The sequence below is a fragment of the Haemorhous mexicanus genome, chromosome 5, assembly GCF_027477595.1.
Source record: "Haemorhous mexicanus isolate bHaeMex1 chromosome 5, bHaeMex1.pri, whole genome shotgun sequence".
Lineage (NCBI taxonomy): Eukaryota > Metazoa > Chordata > Aves > Passeriformes > Fringillidae > Haemorhous > Haemorhous mexicanus.
In genome coordinates this window covers 69,917,846-69,937,654 of record NC_082345.1, presented here as the reverse complement: position 1 = coordinate 69,937,654, position 19,809 = coordinate 69,917,846, and the positions used below count along the sequence as shown (strand labels likewise).

Below are 19,809 nucleotides of genomic sequence, written 5' to 3'. Positions count from 1 at the left end.
AGCCATATCATTATGGATCAGTGAAGAGATACAGTGAGCAAAACCATCATTAATGCACAGCAGACAAAGCCTCAGAGCAGTGTGTTACAGAATATACAGAATTTTCTACATCAGAAAGGATTATGAATGCTGATTTGAAGACACAGAGCAGAACTGCTCTTTTACCAACTGCAGCAATACAGTTGGTAAAAGTTACTTAAATATTGGGGTAGGTTGCCCTTTCAAATTGTCTGCATCTATGGGCAGTTCAGCTGGTATTTACAATCCAGCTGCTTGTGCTCAGAATAAGCAGCTCAGTCAACATCCTGTTCTATTCAGCTGAGTAGCCTCGAAATGGGCTCACCAATGCAGGCACACTGAACTGAAGACCTTGAAAGAATCAAAGTAGCTTGACTATTTATTAGTCAGGTAGGTCCTCAAGCAGACAGCAGGAAAAGGAATTAAAAAAGAATTGTACATCAAATGTTAGTACTTCTTAATATTAGGAATAATTCATATTTATAATTAAAGACCAACAGTGAAAAGATCAGCTGAGCCATTCACTTCAGTGTTAGCTCCAACTACTGGACACCAGAAGCATCACAACAGTAGCAGCTCCTCGAGGCTATCCCACCATCTATCCTGCTCTGTTGAGGTCTATGAGAAAAGTTAATATTTTTTAAATTATTATTACTTTTAATATAAATCTGCAAGGCAATGGAATTACCACTGGGAAGATGACAAATCAATGGCAATGAGGAAAGTTCTAGGAGTTTATTAACTCTGTTCACAGTACAGCCTGATCACAGACACATTTTTTAACAGTGCAATATATCAGGAATTGAACTTTTGCTTTCATGCCATCTATGAAATCACACTGCTGAATTTACAAGCCTTATCATGCTGTTCCTGTTTGAAAGCACCTCTTTTCACTGTGCACATCTCCAAGTTCCTCCAGATCACTGTCACCTAGCACAACTTAGTAGATTATGCAAAGAGAATAAAGAATTTTCAAAGAGGTGCCAAGAGTAAATAATCAATTTCAGCCAACTCGAACTTACAGCACCAGGAAACAATACAGGGCAGTGGCACAAACATTACTGTATGGTCACAGACCAGCCAAAAAGCCACTTCCATTTTACAAGTATGAAAATTCTCTATTATAGCAGAGCTGAAGGCAAAAGTCTAAGTGCTCCTGCTGATTTTCTTTGCTGTAGATGTTCTAAGCAGTGAAAAAGAAATTCTGCTAACATTGTGTTTTGATGCATTTCATGATTATCAGCAGGCTGATAAACAGAAATGTTATTTCCCCTGCAACCTACATATGGGCTGAAGAGCACCTTGTTACATCTAACACAGAAGATAATCAGCTGCCTGCCTCCACTGTCATTAATTAATTAATATGTTAGGCACAATCAGGCCTCTATCAAAATCTCCAAACATTGAGGTCAAACCTGTAAGTTTTAGAGGCAAGAAGACATACGAGAATGAAAGATCATGAGCACTGCTTCACCGTGGAGTCAGGTAAATACCTCAGTCAGCAAACAAACCATTGGTTTGCACACAGCAAGAGAACAGGGTTATTAGCACGGCAGATGCTTATTGCAGACGGGATGTAGAAACAGGCTGAATTAGGGTTGAAAACACAGCACAAGCATGATTAAACTTAAGGAAAACAAAGCACCAACGTCTGTTTCTTCAAAGCCAGTCTTCACATGTGTTGAGACAAAACAGATACTTAAGCTATGTTTTTCCCCCCCAGGGTTAAAAGGTAATAGAATCAAAGCAGTGTAAACTCTTAACAAGAATTCCAAGATGATCATGTTCACTTTATATTAAATTCAGCATCAAAACAGCTTATCATGAGAAATAGGGCAAGATGAAGCAAGAAAAGCAACTTCTTCATAATTTCACCTTTTTAAGGCTCAAGTTAACCAGAGAACAGAGAAATATATCATTCCTCCAATGAATTCAATGTTTTTATTTGAATGCTTGCAAACATTTTTGGAAGCACGGCTCCTCCTGTAAGTGCGGGAAATCTGCTTACACAAAGACAAGGAGGAACAGCAAGAGCTTTACACAGGCAGATGTACACAGACAAAAGAGGCCAGGCTCAAAGTGGCTGGCCTAGAACTGGCTGTTGCAGAAGGAACAAGGCTGTTACAATGGCCACGTACTGCATCAGAATTAACACATCACAAGAAACCCTCCTTCCAAACTATTCTGTGCTCTAACTGTCAACAGGCTCTAAAAAAAGTGCAAGTTGTCCTGAATGAAATAAAACCTCCCTTTTTGTTATCAGGTAGGTTTTGCTGGTTTTTTTTCACAAAAATAAAAGTAATTTTTAAAGAGCAATGAAAAGAAATCTGCTGTAAACACCAAGTACCAGGGGAAAAAAAATTCCTTATTAAAAACCTTAATTTTTTACAAAATATCATGGATCATTGATTCTAAATATTTATTTGGTGCTTCAGCATAAGCCACTACAAAAGTGCAGATCAGGAATAAACAAATGTAATATACACTGGTTTTAAACAATACATGCACATGCTAAATTAAATAATAAATGGGTGGATCCAGCTTGGTCCCCTTCTGTTCTTACCTTTGTCTAGGAACTATGAAAAGTGCTCGTACCAGTTTTCTTCTGTTGGCTTTTGTATTCATATTCATGCAAAAATCCATTGCTGCCTATAAAGAGCAAAGTTAATGCAATGCTTCACTTTAATGCAGTGGGTTTTCAAGAAAGCAACAGAAAATGGTGTTTAAACACTGCTTTTACAGAGACATTCCTACTACATACAACTGCTTTAAAAATAACCATAAAGAAAAATCTTCAGTTTTGGCTAGAACTGGCATAGTCAGAAAACATGTCCACTGAGAGGAATATGGACTGATTAAAAATTAATTCAGCTACTGTCAGACTCCAAAGCTTGAAATCTTTATTTCCTATCTATCTGATCTAGCATTATGGCTTTTAAGAATGCAAAAAACTGAAACTATGACGGTACCTTGTCTATGAGGTCTCTGTTGACACAGTTTGGAAGCTGCTGAAGAAAAGCATCTACTATGAGTTTTAAATGAGATCCAGTACTGGCTTCTTCATCCTCTTGTTCTAACAGAGGGAAATAAACAAGCAGCAGACATCTTTAAGCTATGAAATAATTTACCAACATATTCCCCAAAAGGTGCATTTATAATGTTTAGTTGTTAAGTATTCATTCCTCTTTGTAGTCACTCTTCAGACAACCGCTTTTTCATTTGCTTACTTTTGAAAGCTGTGTGAAGGAATTGGTAACTTTCACTACATAAACACCTTTAAAATAATATTCTTTTTTATCTGAATGACTTGCTACAAAAACATTTATCACAATCCTAGCAGTTTCTAGCTGCTAGTTTCATAAATAAATTAATTGCCCTGAATGTACTCTACAAATCCACTAACTAAAACAACCAAGTTAAAAAAACATCAAATCACAAAGAAAAAGAATTCTTAAAACCAATTCTTTTTACCTTGCTCATCAAGAAGCTTCTTCGTAAGATCTTCTGCCTCATCTCCACAGTCCAACTCCAGTGCATCATCATTAATATCAAGGTTCTCCAGCTCCAATTCCAGATCCTCATTCCCAGCTGCTTCCTTATTATCTTTGGCATCTTTTGAATCTATTTCCAAGTTAAGTAGAAATACCAAATAAATACTAACAAACTGTTATATACACACAGTCCTTATCAGAATACAGGAAGATTATTGCTGCTAAACCTACATCTCTACTGTCTTAATGCAAAATCTTTTACACAGATGAAAAAAAAAAAGGAAAAAAAGGAAAAAACAGAACAGGAGGAAAGTGTGGGTGAAATAACATGCTGTATGAAAGGTCAAATAAAAATTATTAGTTTCCTTGAACACAATATCTGAATCTGAAAGATTCAGAAAAGAGTAGTTAATATTTTTCTTGGACCACAACACTGGTCCAACACTGAGAATTTTTTCAAGAGATTACAATCTACAGAATTTTACTGTTTTTTCAGGCCTCTTTCCAATCACATTTGCAGACTCTGCTTAATTTAAATAAATTAATTTCAAGGCAGATAACCTTATTAAAACTCTAAAATTTTTCAAAGCCAAGTGTGACAACTTCTAAACACTGCACACACCATATGGAAATACAGACTTATAAACAAGTAACATGTTCAGAATCACAGACAAAATTAGTCTGAAACGGACTTTGGTGATATTTCCAGTTCAACCTCTTGGTCAAAGCGGATGAACAATATTCACACCAGATTTCTCAGGTATTTTTCCAGTTGTTTGAAAATAATAAGACAGAGATTCCAGTCTCCCTGGGCAAGCTGCTCCAATATCTAAAGATCCTTACAGGGAAATGCCAGAATTCTCCAATCATGCATCTCCTGTTACACTGTGAGCCAGGGATGGTGACTCTTTATCCCATTGCACCTGAAGTCCGCACATGCCTCGTTGTGAACTGAGAGCTGTGTCAGAAGTGAGGAACCACTCAGGCCTTCTAATCTAGTGAAATTTTATGCTGACAATTTCACCTACTATTAATAATTTAATAAGAAAATAACAGTGGAAAAAAAACCAAACACTAACATCTGCAAAGAAGGGAAACTCTTCCCATTTCTCACAGAAAAGGTGGTATTTACTCACACTGGTTAACCTCCAATTTCTTGAAATTTACAATTCTAACGATATTAAAATGCATTTACTTTTTTTCTTCCTTAACAGCCAGATGTAATCCCTATCTCACCTTGTTTATTCCCTAAAAATTCATCCAAACTGGTGTACTGTCCCAATTACCATAAATTATTTCATTAGAGACTCATTACTCCCATCAAGTTGGTTTATCTGTTGGACAAGATATGTTGAAGAAAATAACTTATCTAAGCATCCTACCTCTTGATTCATCTTTGCTGGAATCCTTGTTCTGGGAATATTTTTCATTATCTTTAAACAAAATTGCTGGCACAAAAGCCTTCAAGTCAATGAGATTTTCATAGAAGTTTCTAGCATCTTCATCTTCCCAGATACCCCCCTCCAGGTCATATTCTCCAGGCTTTCCTGGTGTGAAAATATCAATACCAGGTCCATGTTCTGCAAAAGTAGTGAAACCATCAGAAAGTTATTCACACAAATTTACAATCTTCTATGGGGAGGCACCTTTAAGAGTCCTTCTAGGAAAGTGTTAAACTATTTATTACTACATCTGTTTTCACCTGAATATTTCAATGAGTATTTCAAAGTGGTTTTAACAATTCAAGCTTAGTATTAGACATACCAAGAAATTATCTTAAGATCATAAATTTCATTTTGATTAAAAATACAGACAGAATCAGAGGAAGTCAAATCAATAAAAACTAGCAGCAGCACATTATGTGGTATTAGAAAGTTGTAACAGACTTTAACAACATTAGCATTAAAAGTAATCACTTTGAGTATGATGAACTGTATGTACCCCACTGAGTTTCAAGGATGAAGTTTAAAAAGAACAATTTATTACTCGGAGGCATTAAAAAAATATAGCTTTTTAAAGTTCAAGATAATTTAAAGCAAAAGATACTCATGATTTCAACAACATCTCAACAAATCTCAAAGCTTCAATTCAAAGGCATTGAAAGCTGCACTCCTGCTCAGGAGGCCAGACAGCCACACCTAGTGACTTATCTGGCTTATAAACATGTTCCTGCCCACAACATCATCACTCAAAATAGACTTCAAACATATTTTTTAACAGTATCAGCTTCTAAAACTCTGACCCAGTTTTTAAATACTAAAACCTGCATAATATTAAAGGAAAGGATCAGGTTAAAAACATTTCTAATTTTCCATTTATTACTCTATCCCCAGAAACAAACCTAAAGAGATATTATTTAGGTTTCCATAACTACACAGAATATACAATAATTATGGCTACCTATTAGGCATAATAACTTTAATTTAAAAAAATAAATGTATTATTCATTAACTGATATCTTTAGGGGGAAAGGCTGAATGAAATGAAACTAGCAGAAAGAACACACTGCTAAGAGGGTTTGGTGAGCTTTCCCACCACATCCAAGCTGAGTCCAGGGTTCTGTTGACCTGCTTTAGAATGTGGCTTACCCTCAGGTGTTGGCTTCTCTTGGGGGAGGTCAGGCATGTTCTCATCCAAAAGATCAGCCAGAGACTGAGAATTTGCCAAGAGCTTCTGATACGACATTGCAAATTCCTCATACTGCTTGTGTCGATCTTCACTCAGCTCTCCTTTGGAGTGGAGAATGCGTCTACAAAAACCAAACTTACAGTAAGAACACCTTTTCCCTTCAAACAGATTTGAGCTATGCTGAGCCATTAGGAATTTCCCTGAGCAAAGCTAACCTGCCCTCTTTGAGGGAACTGCAACAATTCTAGTTTAGACTGCAACAGCAAACATTTAAGTGACACTATTATTTTTCCAAATCACACTGAATTTCCAACTTCAGTCCTACTGAGGACAGTAGAATCACAGAAACTCCAGCTTCCATGTCAAAGAGAAAGGCCCACTTACTCTTTGCCACAATTAGGCTGAAAAAGTCCTAAAAAGTACTTACATAGTAAATTAAAATATTCAACTTTATCAATAAGCCAGATAAAAGTTGCTTTGCACCTGTAACAACCCATTTCCATTCTTTAAATGATTACATGAACTATTATCACCAGGAGGGTCAAATAATTTGCAAGCAGCCCACTGACTTTCCAACAAAACAAGTTATTTCAAGGCTATCAGTCCAAACTATGAGCAGCCATATTTGTTTCTTCAGGTGCTCTTTATTTTCTTCTACAAAACTATTCATATTTGTTTCAAATAATAATTTTTAACGTTGAAGTCTGTTGCCAAAAGTAACTCACACTTGAAGGAACCTAATCACTGCTTACAAGTGCTGGCATCACTGACCAGGCACCCTGCACTGAGATGAAAGCATCAGAAGTCAGAAAAAAAAGGGCAAATGACACAAACCCAAAGCAGGTTGTATCATTACATTATCATCTATAGGATTCCATTACCATTAGGCTTTTATTATGCAATAGGCAGTCACAGTCTTGCCAAGTTCTCATGCCATTTTGTGGCATAAGAATTCTGAAATAATTAAGGAAATGTAAGTTGAGGGATATCAGTCTTCTTGTTCCAGATTAATTGTAAAACAAAAGTCTTTTTGTACACATTCAGAGGGTGAGCAACAAAATCCCTTATCCCTGCTCAGAACCAAAAGTGGACACAGGTGTCTGGCAAGAGAGCAAAAAGCATTAATGCTGGCAAAAGTTCTATTGCTTTGACAAACCACACTTATTTAACAGGTATTGCCTGCTCTTGCAAAGTACAGCAAAGAAAAATTAACAAATTAAATAACCACTGAGTATTTGTAAAGTGCAGCAGATCAGTTTGGATTCAGGAAACACATTAAGTGTCAATTCACAGCTTTTCCATGGAGACCGCTGTCTACTGCATACAGATTTTAAACCAGCAGCTTTATAAACATGAGCATTGAAGCCCTCTGCTATCATTAAAAAACAAAAAAAGCAAAGTGCTGTAACAATAGTACAAGACTTTCAGTTCTCAATGTCAGTATTTCAGTTTCAAGAAGACAAGTGTTAACAAATTCAAAGCAGTTAAAGCAAATGAAGCAAACTTTAAAAAGCACGGTTCACCTTTGAATACAATTACAAGTACAGCACATAGTATAGTACTTGTCTTGTCTTTATGTCTCTTCAAAGCACAAGGCAAGTTCAGCACATCTTAAAAACATCCTTAATTTAGACAAAAGAAGTTCCTTCCATATCTAACACTTATTTTTGAAAACTCTCTTCAGAATATGGGAATCAAGGCGTTTCCTCCAATGACACAGCCTGACAAGTTTTGTTGTGCCCTCACCTGTGTAACCAAATGACCACCAGGTTCTATGTTATATTAAAGTCAAAGAGTAACTCAAGGTACTTTTCCTAACCATCTACTTAACCACCAACACTTGAGTCTGCTTTAATTTTACCTAAATGATTCCACAGGTAACACAGCACTAAAGCACTGTTAATTTAGCACAGTAATTTTCAATTAATTCAACCAAATTGTACAGCTTAAATTACTTCATGGTCATTCTCCTAACAGAGATAAATTGATGAGTTATTTACCTAACAAAATATCATAACCTTAACATGTGACACAGTTGATGTACAAAAGGGAACAGTTCACTCCCTATTCACTTTATTGATTGTGGAATAACACTGTGAATAAAAACTACAGCAAAATGGATCAGATTTTCAATACAAGAGAACTGATTTATCCAATAGGATTATTGGGCTTTAAAACAAAAAAACAAAACAAAAACAAAACAAAAAAAAAAAAAAACCTAAACCAACCCAACCAAAGAAAAACACCCCAAAAAACTACTGCCCATTAAAAAAAGATAAAAATTCAAAAGCAAGTAAGGAATCAACTGCACAATCACTTTCCCACAATCTACAGTTCAGGAAGATTTCTGTAATACTTATAGACTTCTAACTTGGCAAATCTCTGTCTTGCCCTCCTCATGCCCTGCACTTCCCTAGCCAGGAAATGCCACAAATCTGTTGCTGATGTTGTAAACAAATAAAATCTGGTAGGAAAGATTTTGATGTCTTATTTAACAAAACTTATTCCTCAACTTTCATTAAGAAATTAAAATAGACACCTTAAAGTTCAGAGAGAGTAATAATGGAGTTTTCTTAATACAGTGATAAATGATAGCTCTTCACATTCCTTCCCCAAAACAAAGCCTTACCCAAGTTGACAGGGAGGGATAATTCAATGACAAGGTGCTCAAATAGGTCCTTCATCTGCCCTTGTCTGATCTACTCAAAGCAGGCTCAGTGATGAGGTCAGACCAGGCTGGTCAGGCTCTGTCCAGTCATTTTTAAGCAGCAGTACCAGTAAATATTAAAGTATATTTCCTTCTCCCAGATCAGTTACATTCTTTCTGCTCCTTGCTTTCTTAACATATTTGATATCCCTCAAACTTTTTTCACTCTATTTTCTATCATACAGACTTTGTAACATCCACTCATTGAAATGCCAGCCAGAACCAATGTGCCTAGAACTAATGGTAATTGTGAAAATATAAAGGTTCATACTCATTCACTTTGAAAAAATTATACCTTAGTCAGTAATGTACTTTGAATTAGTAAGGTACTTGTAGAAAACAGTACCTCAAAAGTCAGTTTATGATCCTGTGAAATTCAACACTTGGCTGAGACCAGATAGGACTGCAGCACAAAACCCATCAGCACAAAGGACTCTTGCTTTGGAAACATAAAAATTTAATGCATTCCAAGCATACATTTGGTTCTGGATGGATGTCCAACCTTTTAGCTGAAATATGTGTCTATAAACAGTAACGAGTTCATTTCTATCTGACTGGAATGCTTCCAGAAGAAATTAAGAATGACTGTTTTAAGAATAGCATTTGGGTTTAGGCTGGCTCCAATAATGAGAATTCAGGATGCTTTAAAGCAAACAGTTATTAAAAAATGTGAACATGGCAGAAATGAAATTATTCAGATCTCAAAGTCTGCTGCAATATTAGTACTACATATAAATATTTAGGAGGACTTTTACCAAATTGTCTATGCCCTCCAACATTTTAATACATTTATTTAATATATATTTGTCCACCTTGGAGTGGAACAGATCCCTTCTTAACTTAACCTATTTTTTTCCTTAATCCTGGTACACTAAAAAAAGTAAACAAGCCAAAGCAATTGTGGCATATGCTTCGTTTGATACATGTGGGTGGAAAGGGAGAAATCAGATTGTGCCAACTGGAAAAGGACAGTACCAGCTGGGAAAGCAGCATTGCTCTCATGCTGATAAGGAAACAGCACCAAACAGAGGAAAGAGAATTACAGCTAAAGGTCAACCTCCCTTTCCTTTAAAAGATATTTAAAGAGTCTGTTTTGTCTCTGCTTTTTAAGTATTCAGAACAAATTTAGAACTTTTTTTTAGAAACACTGCAGAACACACTTATCTTGTACACACTGCTAACAGACTTTGTTCATAAATACTGCAACAAATCTAGGCATTTCATAAATAAACTAATTTTTATTCATAGGTAAAAAGCAACATTCAATTGTCACCTGTTTTGTCTTTCAATATTTTGTAGCTCCCTGTGGTCCCTTTTCAGGTGTTTGGTCAAAGATGTAAAGTATTCCTTCAACAAATTCTGGAAGGGCTGTTGTTTCTCTGGGCTAATTATCTCACTAGGAGGAAAGCTCAAGTTAAACTTCTCTGCAACAGTTTTTACCTTCCTTGGTACCAAACCAGCAATGTCATCTCCACAGTGCCGACAAAAGCTGATAACCACAGAAACATGAGTGTGGGATTCTCGATCAGCGTTAATAATATTTTTAAGCTGCTCATAGATTAAAGACAAACCTTCCTTGTCAGTGAAAATCCCAACTATTGTCAATTCTGCAATGAAACGCAAATCAGTTCTTAACTTGGTAATGTTGGGAGTCTTCTCTTCTTTCCTTGCCTCAAAATGTTTTTTCCAAGCCTGAAGTAATGAAGGAGCAAAATCAGCGTATCGCTGATGAAAGAGGGAACACAAGTGCACAGCGCAGTTCACGTCTGATATTTTCAGTTTGGCCTCCACAATAGAAGCTACTGCTTCTGCAATGTATTTGCTTAAATTCAGGCTATTAAAGTCATGGGACAAGGAGTCCCTTTGTTGCTCTGTAATGGTTTTTAGCTTCTTAACAAAAGCTGTGTTCTTCTTCAGACTGGAGTCCAGTCTGCTGAAGAAGTTTTCCTCCGGACGACTCTCCGGTGCGTTCTGGTTTTTGCTGCGGAGCTCTTTCCTTGCTTGATGGCGCTCCCAAGCCTCCTGATGGAGCTGATGAGCTTCCTCCTTCTCCCTATACAACATAAAAAATTAGTCATTTTTGTTATGGAACCTTCATCTCAGAGTATCAGTTCAAAGGAAAAAAGGTCACAATTGGAAAAACATCAGGAGTTCTAACACAATTTCACCTTACTCTCTTCTTTAATATCTACTAAGTTAATCCTAGAAAGATAAAGCATCTGCTTCAGAAACTCTGTTTAATTTTTGTGTTGCAAAGGGCAAGTACTACTGGTTACAAAACAAAATTTCTCAAGTATTTCTATGCAGAACATATTAATCCCAACAGACTTGGAAAATATAAACACAAAACTTCATTTCCTACTGATGAAGTTCCCACAGAAGAGGAAACAGCCTTTCAAAAGATTACTATATTACACATTTAAGGAAAATCTTCTATTGCCAGACTACTGAAATTACACAGAAAATTTGGAATAGGTGAAATATATCTGTCCCAGAATTTGGCTATGACATTGCCTCAATCTTAAAGGGGAAATATTTCAGACCTATAAAGATGCCACCTTCAACACTGCACTGTGGTTGGATAACATACTAAGAAACATGGTCTTGGTAATATCACATATTAAACTGCCAGGCTACATTCTGAGTTTGCCATCAGCTGTCTGTGACTGATTAGAAGTAATTTCTCACATCAGATTTGCTCCTGTTATGTATGGTCTGTAGACCTGTTAAGTCTGTACTCCCAACTTTTGGACAATAACACTTCACCTTAAATGCATCTGTGCTTCTTTATTGTTCTGTTTTGGGCTGGGACAGAATTATTTTTTTTCAGAGTATCCTGTGGGGATACTCTGAAGTGATAACCCTGTGGGGCTGTGCTTTGGATTTGTGCTGGAATCAGTGCTGATAACACAGGGGTGTTTTCACTATTGTTGGGATGGGCTTACACATGGTCAAGACCCCACCCCACCAAGGAGGAGTCTGGGGATGCACAGGGAGCTGGGAGGGAACACAGCTAGGACAGCTGACCCCAACTGACCCAAGGGATATCCCAGTCCATATGACACCACGGCCAATACACAAATCTGGGGGAAGAAGGAAGGAGAGGGATGAGAGGAGTGATGGTGTTTGTTTTCCCAAGTCACTGTTAACATTTGACAGAGCCCTGCTGTCCTGGGGATTGCCAGGGAAGTGAAGAATGAATTCCTTGTTTTGGTTTGCTTGCCTGCACAGCTTCTGCTTTACTCATTGAACTGTCTTTATGTCAACCCACGAGATTTCTCACTTTTCTGATTCTCTTCCCCATCCTGTTGAGGGGAGGGAATGGCTGTGTGGAGCTGATGCAAGCTGGGGTTAAATCACAACATTTACTCAAGCACAGTTGTGCTCTCCATGTTCATCACCTGCAGAACACTATCAAACCCCCATAATAGAGCCCAAAGTAACAGAGGTTACAAGTGAAAACTCAAAACCCCTTAGAAGTCATAAATCACTATCAGACAGGCATGTAAAATTTAAAACATTACTTGCAACTTATTAAAAGTAACTCAAACACTTCATCTTTTATAACTCTGACCACAACCCTGATTACAGAACTCCAGCCCAATTAAACCTTTGGGTTAATTTGGCCCAATTAAACCTTTAAAAGGTAACTTACTTCAGTTGGGCAGCTTCTTCTTCTTGTTTCTTTTTTTCTTCCTCTTCTTGTTTCTTTTTCTCCTCTTCTTCAAGTTTCTTTTTTTCTTCTTCTTCTTTCTTCTTTTGCTCCTCTTCTGCCTTTACTTTATCGTCCTCTTTTTTCTTCCGCTCCTTGTCTTCCTTCTTTCTTTTATCCTCTTCCATTTTTTTCTTTTTATCTTCGGGAACCTTTAAAGTCTCTCTCTTCATACCAACCTTCACATCTTCTTTTGGCTTCTCCCTGGCGCTCACTGGTCGCCTTTCACTAAATTCTTTTTCTTTATTATTCAACTGAGATTCTTTTTCTTCCATATTTGCTGGCTTTTTGCGCTCAGCTGGCATTGTGTTACCCAGGCAAACCTGCAGAACCACAGGAAAACAAGTACTTTTAAATTGCTGTTGATATTTTAGTCATTTTTTCACAGCTCACCCATATTCACTTAACTCACAAATGTGTGACTCATCAAAATAAAGGTTTTCTTGAACTAAGGAATGGACCTGACAAGTAAAAACAAATCATTTTGTAAGCATGTTGTTCTGCAAAGTTGTCTTCAGCACGAATTGTGAAATAAAAGCATCCTGAAGTTTCTACAACCCAAGGAATTTAAGATCTTGAACATAAACAAGTCCATCTGAAAGAAAAATAATTCAAGACTGATGAAAACAAACTACCCCAAACTTAAAAATAAGTACATGCTTGAAACATCATCATGCATCTGCACCTTACTGACCTTTCTACACATCTCCCAAGAATACTCCCCCTTCCACTACCACTACTTAGGATCATAGGATAAAGCAGGTTAGACGGGATCTCAAGTAATTCATCCGCCTGCTCAAAGCAGGGTCAGTAATCAGTTCAGACAAGACTGTTCCAGTCCTGGAAAGTGTCAAGGAAAGAAACTACACAACCCCTCTGGCCAACCTGCCCCAGTGCTGGATTATCCTCACTGTGAAAAGGCATCAACTTGCTTCCTTCTTTCCTCACCCCTCCCAGATGTCCCCAGCATCTCCAGCACTCAGCACATGCAGCAGCTGAAGAGCGAGCAGTGCTGACTAAGCTGGATGCACAAACCTCCCTGCCAGCAGAGCAAACGGATATAATATCACAAAGGCTGCAATTATCAAGACTTATCAAATGCTACAATTTCTCTCTCCTTCTAAACCAACATTTTTGTAGGAGCTTTAGCCTCTTTGGGGTTTCCAGCTGTCCAAGCTTTGGTTTCATTTGGCTAAGGACACAAAAGGTAACACATATTGAACACAAAAGGGTAAAATCACAGGACAGTTTTGATTAGGAGGAAACTGTGATGAGCACCTAGTTCAGGCCCCTGCTCCAAACAGATCAGAGGCTTGGCTAAGGCTTTAGTATCTCCAGGAACACAGAAGCAACGGTCCCCTCTGGGCTCACAGAGAAAAAGCTTTTCCTGATACCAACCTGGAAATTGCCATGCACCATACTGCGTTTGTTTCTTTTCATCCTGTCCCTGCACAGCTTGGGGGAGAAGCCAGATTCATCTCCACTATGCTCTCCCATTAGATTGTTTTAAGACAATAATAAGAGTTCCCCCTCTCTTCTTACAGATCAAGAACCCAGTTCTCTCTGCTTCTCTTCAGATATCATGTCCTCCAGCCTCCCTCTGTTCTTGGTGATCTTCCAACAAACTTATTTCAGTGTGTCAATGCCTTTGTTGTGAACAGAGAACCCACACCTGGATGTGGTAAGTACTGAGCAGAGGGGGAAGACTCACCTTCAGCCTTATGGTTAACTCCTGGTGCTACAGCCTAGAATGCAAGGGCATTCTGCTGACTCATGTAAGGGTCAGGTGGGCCAGGCAGGACCACAAGAGGCAATTGTGGTCTTTTTGTTACAACCACCTAGGCTTTTACTTCAGCCTAAATGAATTTCTTAACATCAAAAATAATTTTCAGATACTTACATGCTTCAAGTTAAATGCATGCATAGGTGGGACTGACAGGACACCACTGCACGTGATGCCCTTTGAAGAGCCATCACTTTGTTATTATTAGTAACACCAGTATGATTCCCAATGGCCACCCCTACTTTTGCCTTTCTAACATTTTACTCTGGATTATGAAAACATGCTAGATTCACCAATTCCCTGCATCTACTCAGAGTGGATAATGAGACACCTGCACTCCAATTTAATGTAGAGTGCTTCTGGTATTAATTTTACCTCTTTTGAAATATGTTTATAAATAAAACTTCACAATAAAGAAGATATGTTTCTTAAGAAGCATTGCACATTCCCTCTGCCATCTCTCAAACAAGAAAATGACATATTTGTATACCGTCTATCCCACCAATACAGATGAAACTGTATTACAATATTTAAGGTGCTCATCCAGGACTTCTGAAGAAAAAATGGTGTGCAAAAATTTACAGTATCAGTGTTCACACCTGGACAGTGACAACTTAGCAATGGGGAACACTATTCATGACTTGGCCTCTGGCAGCAACTGGCAACGGCACCAACAGGGAAACGTCTCTGATACTGACTTAAGGAAATCAAATCAGCACTGCTTAAACAAGCAGTAGCACACTTGGCTCCCTAATGCATGTCTACAACTATAAAATTTCAGAACTATTTGAATTCCAAAAACACTGATCTTAAAACAGTATTATTTTGAAATCAGTATTTAACCAAAGAGGGAAGGTGTTGCCTATGTTTAAAGAAATGCTGGAACAGCATGTCACAATTCCAATACTCTGAACAAAATATCCAGCTACACAAGTAACTTTTAACAACAGGGTCATTTACCAATAGGGCCATTCATCCTCTTACTAAATTTAGGAACTCTGAATTATGTTTTAAAGATGTATCTGATGCTTCCTTCTATAAAAGCAAACCTGAGAAGACGGGATAAAAAGAAAAGGGAGGGAGCATAATTTGGCACGTTATGGTTTTGACCACAAGGCAATATTGTCCACTTTTTCCCAGTGAACAATGGAGTCCAAAACACCCCAAAAATCTGGTTTTACAGTAGGATTCTGTTCTGTATCCCAGAACAGGTATGTTGCAATACTTCTCACTACCTACTACGTGTACAGCTCCTTATCTCCCAAACCTTTCCGATGGCTCTGCCAGCTCGTTTGTGCGACACCAAACGCCCGAGGGCAGCAGGAGGCGGTGCTGCCGCTGCCTCCAGCTACACGCGGGCTGATCCAGAGCGGAGCTCCAGCCAGGCGGAGCTTCCAGCCGGCACAGAGTCCCCCTGACAGGGAGAGCAGAACTATGCCACAAGCAACTTTCCCAAAAGCTGTGGGAAGCAGGGAAAAACGGGAACACATGGCTGGCTCACCTGGGCCTCATCTCCATAGCTAACAAGGCTGAAGATGGCACGGAAACATTTATTCTATTTAATGTCTCACATTTAAATTAATGCATGGATGAAAAGGCATAATAATGGCATGAACTGCATAAGGCAACAGACAGGACAAACCAGCACTCACACCAGAAAATTAGGAAGGACAGAGAAAACAGAGACAAGACAAACATCCCTGTGCTTTTGGACTCCTGGCAGCCCATTTCTATACTGACACTTACATGCTTTAACACTCTTTCTTCTCAGTTTCAGCACCTACAGACAAAATGTTTTTAGAGGAAACCATTTTTCCTAATTTTTCAATATTTGACATACAGTGACTCATTCGCAGTTAAGTCAATTTTTATGTACTTATGTTTCTACCTTTTTTTAACAATAATCTTGGAATTTGAAATAATGGGACTGGGTTCATGATACTCTGAGCTCAGAGACTTAAAAAAAAGTAACATTTCAGAAAACCTCTCTATATATTTACTCTTGAGGAAAGCAGAGAGTAATATAAAGTATTCAGGATCACAAATCTACTCATAATTCAGAATAAAAGAATAAACAGCAACACTTTGGCCATCAAAGCAATACTCTGAAGTCAATAAAAACAGTCTACTCCCAAAGCCTGTAGTAATATGATCCAGAATCCCTATCCTTGCAACCACAAGTATGAGAGAAGGAAATACAGCTCTATTAAACTAAACACAATGAAATTTTTCACTTGAAATTAAATGGATTACATAAACAGTCCTTTCTGCAGCTACGCTTATTACAAAAGAGATATGGGAGATAACGGATGTAGGCGAGATGTCCCACCTCTGACTGGCTGAAAAATCTCAAAGAGCAACAAACTCCTCCATCACTAGTTATCACACCACTAGAAGGCTGTAAATTTCAAAAACTGAAATGCAATTAAAGTTCTCTTAATGGGAGGAAAGGTGCATAAGAAAAATACCCAGGTCAGTGAGGAGAAAATAAATTTACAGGTTTTGGAAAATGAGACCCAGCACACAGGAAAAAAAAAAAAAAAAAAAACAAAAACCAAAAAAACAAAAACGCAGTGCAGAGAAGAGTCCCCCACACAGTTGGAAGGGAAGGTTCACAGAATATCCTGACTTGGAAAGGACCCACAAGGATCATCAAAGTCCAACTACTGTCACTGCACAGGACATCCCCAAGAGTCACACCATGTACCTGAAAACATTGTCCACACACTTCTGGAGTTCTGTCAGGCTCAGTGCTGTGACCACTTCCCTGGGGAGCCTGTTCCAAAGCCCAGCCACCCTCTGGGTGAAGAATATTTTCCTGATATCCCACCTAAACCTCCCCTGACACAACTTCAGGCCACTGACACATCTTCTGGCCGGCCTGCCGAACAGCCGGGCACTTTTACTTTCGCTTCTATACCTCTCGGGGAGAATATTTTGCTGCTAAACTTGCAGGAACGCGCTCCCCACAGTGAAACAGAGGCCTAGAGACAAGGCGCTAAGTATAAGAAGACTCCTTCGCTACCACCCCAGCCCCCTCTCGCAGCTCTCCCGCAGCCCGGGCCCTTTCCCGGATGGGACCAGCAGCTCGGGAACAGCAGCTTCCGGTTCTCTCCCGGCCTCCCTCTCCCAGTGCTCGCAGGCACCGCCACCCGATCCTTCCCTACTCCGAGCCCCACGGCCCCTCCGCCTCCGGAACCCCCCTCCCCGTGCCCCAGCCAGGCCCCTGTGCCCTTCTCCCCCCGCCCCCGAGACCCCTTCCCCACACACGCCCAGGCACCGCCCTCCCGTCCCGTCGGTGCCCGCTGTACCTGTGCCCGGTGCCGACATGGGCCCGCCCGGCGCTGCCGCCGCCGCCGCCTCCTCCTTCTCCTCCGCCCCTCCGAGGCCCCCGAGCGCTTCTCCCCTCACGCCGACCGTGCCGCCGCCGCGCTGCCTGACCCACGGCGCTGCCCCGACCGAGCCCGCCGAGCCCGCCCCACCACGCCCGGGCGCGAAGGGAGGAGCGGCGCCGCTTCTCGGCGGCAGAGCCGCGGCTGCGGGCGGCGCGGAGCTGCGCTTTCCGAGGGGCGGGGGTTAGGCAGCGCGGAGGGCAGCCCCGCGCGGGGTCCTGGCGGCGGACGGGTTACCGGGAGTGCGGAGGCGGAAGGGGAAGAGGAACGGGAACGAGAAAGGGAATGGAAGAGGAAAAGGGTTCGGCCCCGCGTCCCTCACAGCGGCGGGGAAGGGGGAAATAGCCTCTGAATGTCGCTTCCTTCGTGACCTCAGCGCACGACTCGGCTTGTGGAGCCGCGTGACGTCACTGCGGTGACGTGTCTGTGCCCGGCAGGCGTCACGGCAGCCGTCATGTCGCGGGTGGGGCCCTCCGGTGTCACCGTGATAAAACACTGGGGTGACAGTGTCCAAACACCAGCTTGCTGCCTCAGGGGTGGTTTCACGGGCGTCCATTACTGTGTCCAGTTCCGGGCTCCTCAGCACTAGGGAGACAAGGAGCTGCTGCAGAGGGTCCAGCAGAGCCACTGGCATGAGGAGGCCTCTGGAGCATCTCTCCTGTGAGGAGAGACTGCTGGAGCTGTGCCTGATCAGTCTGGAGAAGAGAAGACTGGGAGGGCATTTCATTAACACAACTAAATGTCTCCAAGGCAGGTGCCAAGAGCCTGGTGCCTGGCTCAGTGGTGCTGAGTGACAGAGCAGTGGTCATAAAATAGAAGAGATTTCACTTCCAATGAGGAAGAACTTCTTTACATTGATGGTGGCAATAGGACAGGCTGCTCTCAGAGGCTCCCTCTGGAGACATTCACAACCCACCTGGATGTGTTCCTGCATCATCTGCTCCCGCTGACCCTGCCTTGGCAGGAGAGTTGGACTGGATCATCTCCAGAGGTCCCTTCCAAACCCACCCATTCTGTCATTCTGTGATTCTGTCATTATTTTCTAGTATAAATTTGGTCTCTCTGCCCTCTAGTCTAGTCACTGTCCCCACCTGGACATCTGAGGATATTTTACAGTGGTGAATTTAGTGCAACTCCCAGATTTGTTGGAAAGGCTCTCTGCCGGCAGTTCTGGGCACAGCATCACCTCTTGGGCAACTCTAAAGCTGCCTAAGCTGGAAAAAGCTGGCACAGCCCAGAGCTGCAGAGTGAGAATCTGGTGTTTATTTTACGTTTTGAATCCAGGTTCTGACAGAAGCTTTTAGGTTGGGAAAGCCTTTACACCCCTCTGGGCTTAGAACAAGCCTTCAGCAATACTGGACTTTGACAGCAGGCACAGGCCTGGGTGTACATAATGAGGTTATTCAACTGTTAAAGTTGCTTTTTATTCAGAGGCAAGAGTCAGCCCCAACAGAAGACACTGTTTACTGATGCAGAGCTTTAGGTGTGTTCTGCCAGCTGGTACAGGACTAGACAGGTTGTTTTGTTTTGTTTTGTTTTTTTCCAGGGAAGAGCTCTCCTCCCTGCTGTTTTAACTTCACTGCTAATTTTGCAAACTTTCTGGACAAGTTTGAAAGGATGGAATCGTGCTTGTTATTGGCACAGATCATGCAAATGTCCCTGCTCACGAAGATCTCAGTTGCTTGCCAAAATATCTTAAACTACCAAGTTGATTCAACGGAATCAATGGAGTGGAGAAGATCCATGGCACAACATAGTAAAAACAGGGAGAGAAAATCCATGTTAGTGTTGGCACTTTCTTTTCCAAAGGCACCAATCCTTTGGCCTGTCAGTGGGTGCCTTTGGATTACTCTTTTTAGGGGGAATTGGGTTATCCTTGGGTTAAGTATCAGTGGCACAGGCATTACATCAAGAGATGTTGGCCTATTTCCTTCTGAAGCACAATATTGCTGCCCTTTCCAACATGAATAAAAAGCACAATCACTACAGTTTTGAAAGGAAAGCAAAATCTCCTTTTGTGTTTATACCACACTCCCACATCTAAAATTATGTTGGAGCTCTCTCTTCTAAAGGCCATG

At 40.4% G+C, this 19,809-nt stretch overlaps 1 protein-coding gene across 3 annotated transcripts in view; it reads right to left on the bottom strand.

Moving 5' to 3' along the window:
* Positions 1-17,802, bottom strand: part of UPF2 (UPF2 regulator of nonsense mediated mRNA decay) — a 53,795-nt gene extending 35,993 nt beyond the window's left edge. For 2 of the 3 annotated variants that reach the window (XM_059847504.1, XM_059847506.1), the window contains exons 1-8: positions 17,651-17,802; positions 12,500-12,879; positions 10,118-10,897; positions 6,098-6,258; positions 4,892-5,089; positions 3,490-3,639; positions 2,988-3,091; positions 2,582-2,667 (exon numbers count right to left, since the gene is read on the bottom strand). In XM_059847504.1, the coding sequence (XP_059703487.1) occupies positions 2,582-2,667; positions 2,988-3,091; positions 3,490-3,639; positions 4,892-5,089; positions 6,098-6,258; positions 10,118-10,897; positions 12,500-12,861 (1,841 nt within the window). In that variant the 5' untranslated portion in view covers positions 12,862-12,879; positions 17,651-17,802. Of the gene's footprint in view, positions 1-2,581; positions 2,668-2,987; positions 3,092-3,489; positions 3,640-4,891; positions 5,090-6,097; positions 6,259-10,117; positions 10,898-12,499; positions 12,880-17,046; positions 17,346-17,650 lie in introns of those variants that run through there. The other variant, XM_059847505.1, reaches the window with a different exon arrangement.
* Between the last annotated feature and the right edge of the window lie 2,007 nt (positions 17,803-19,809).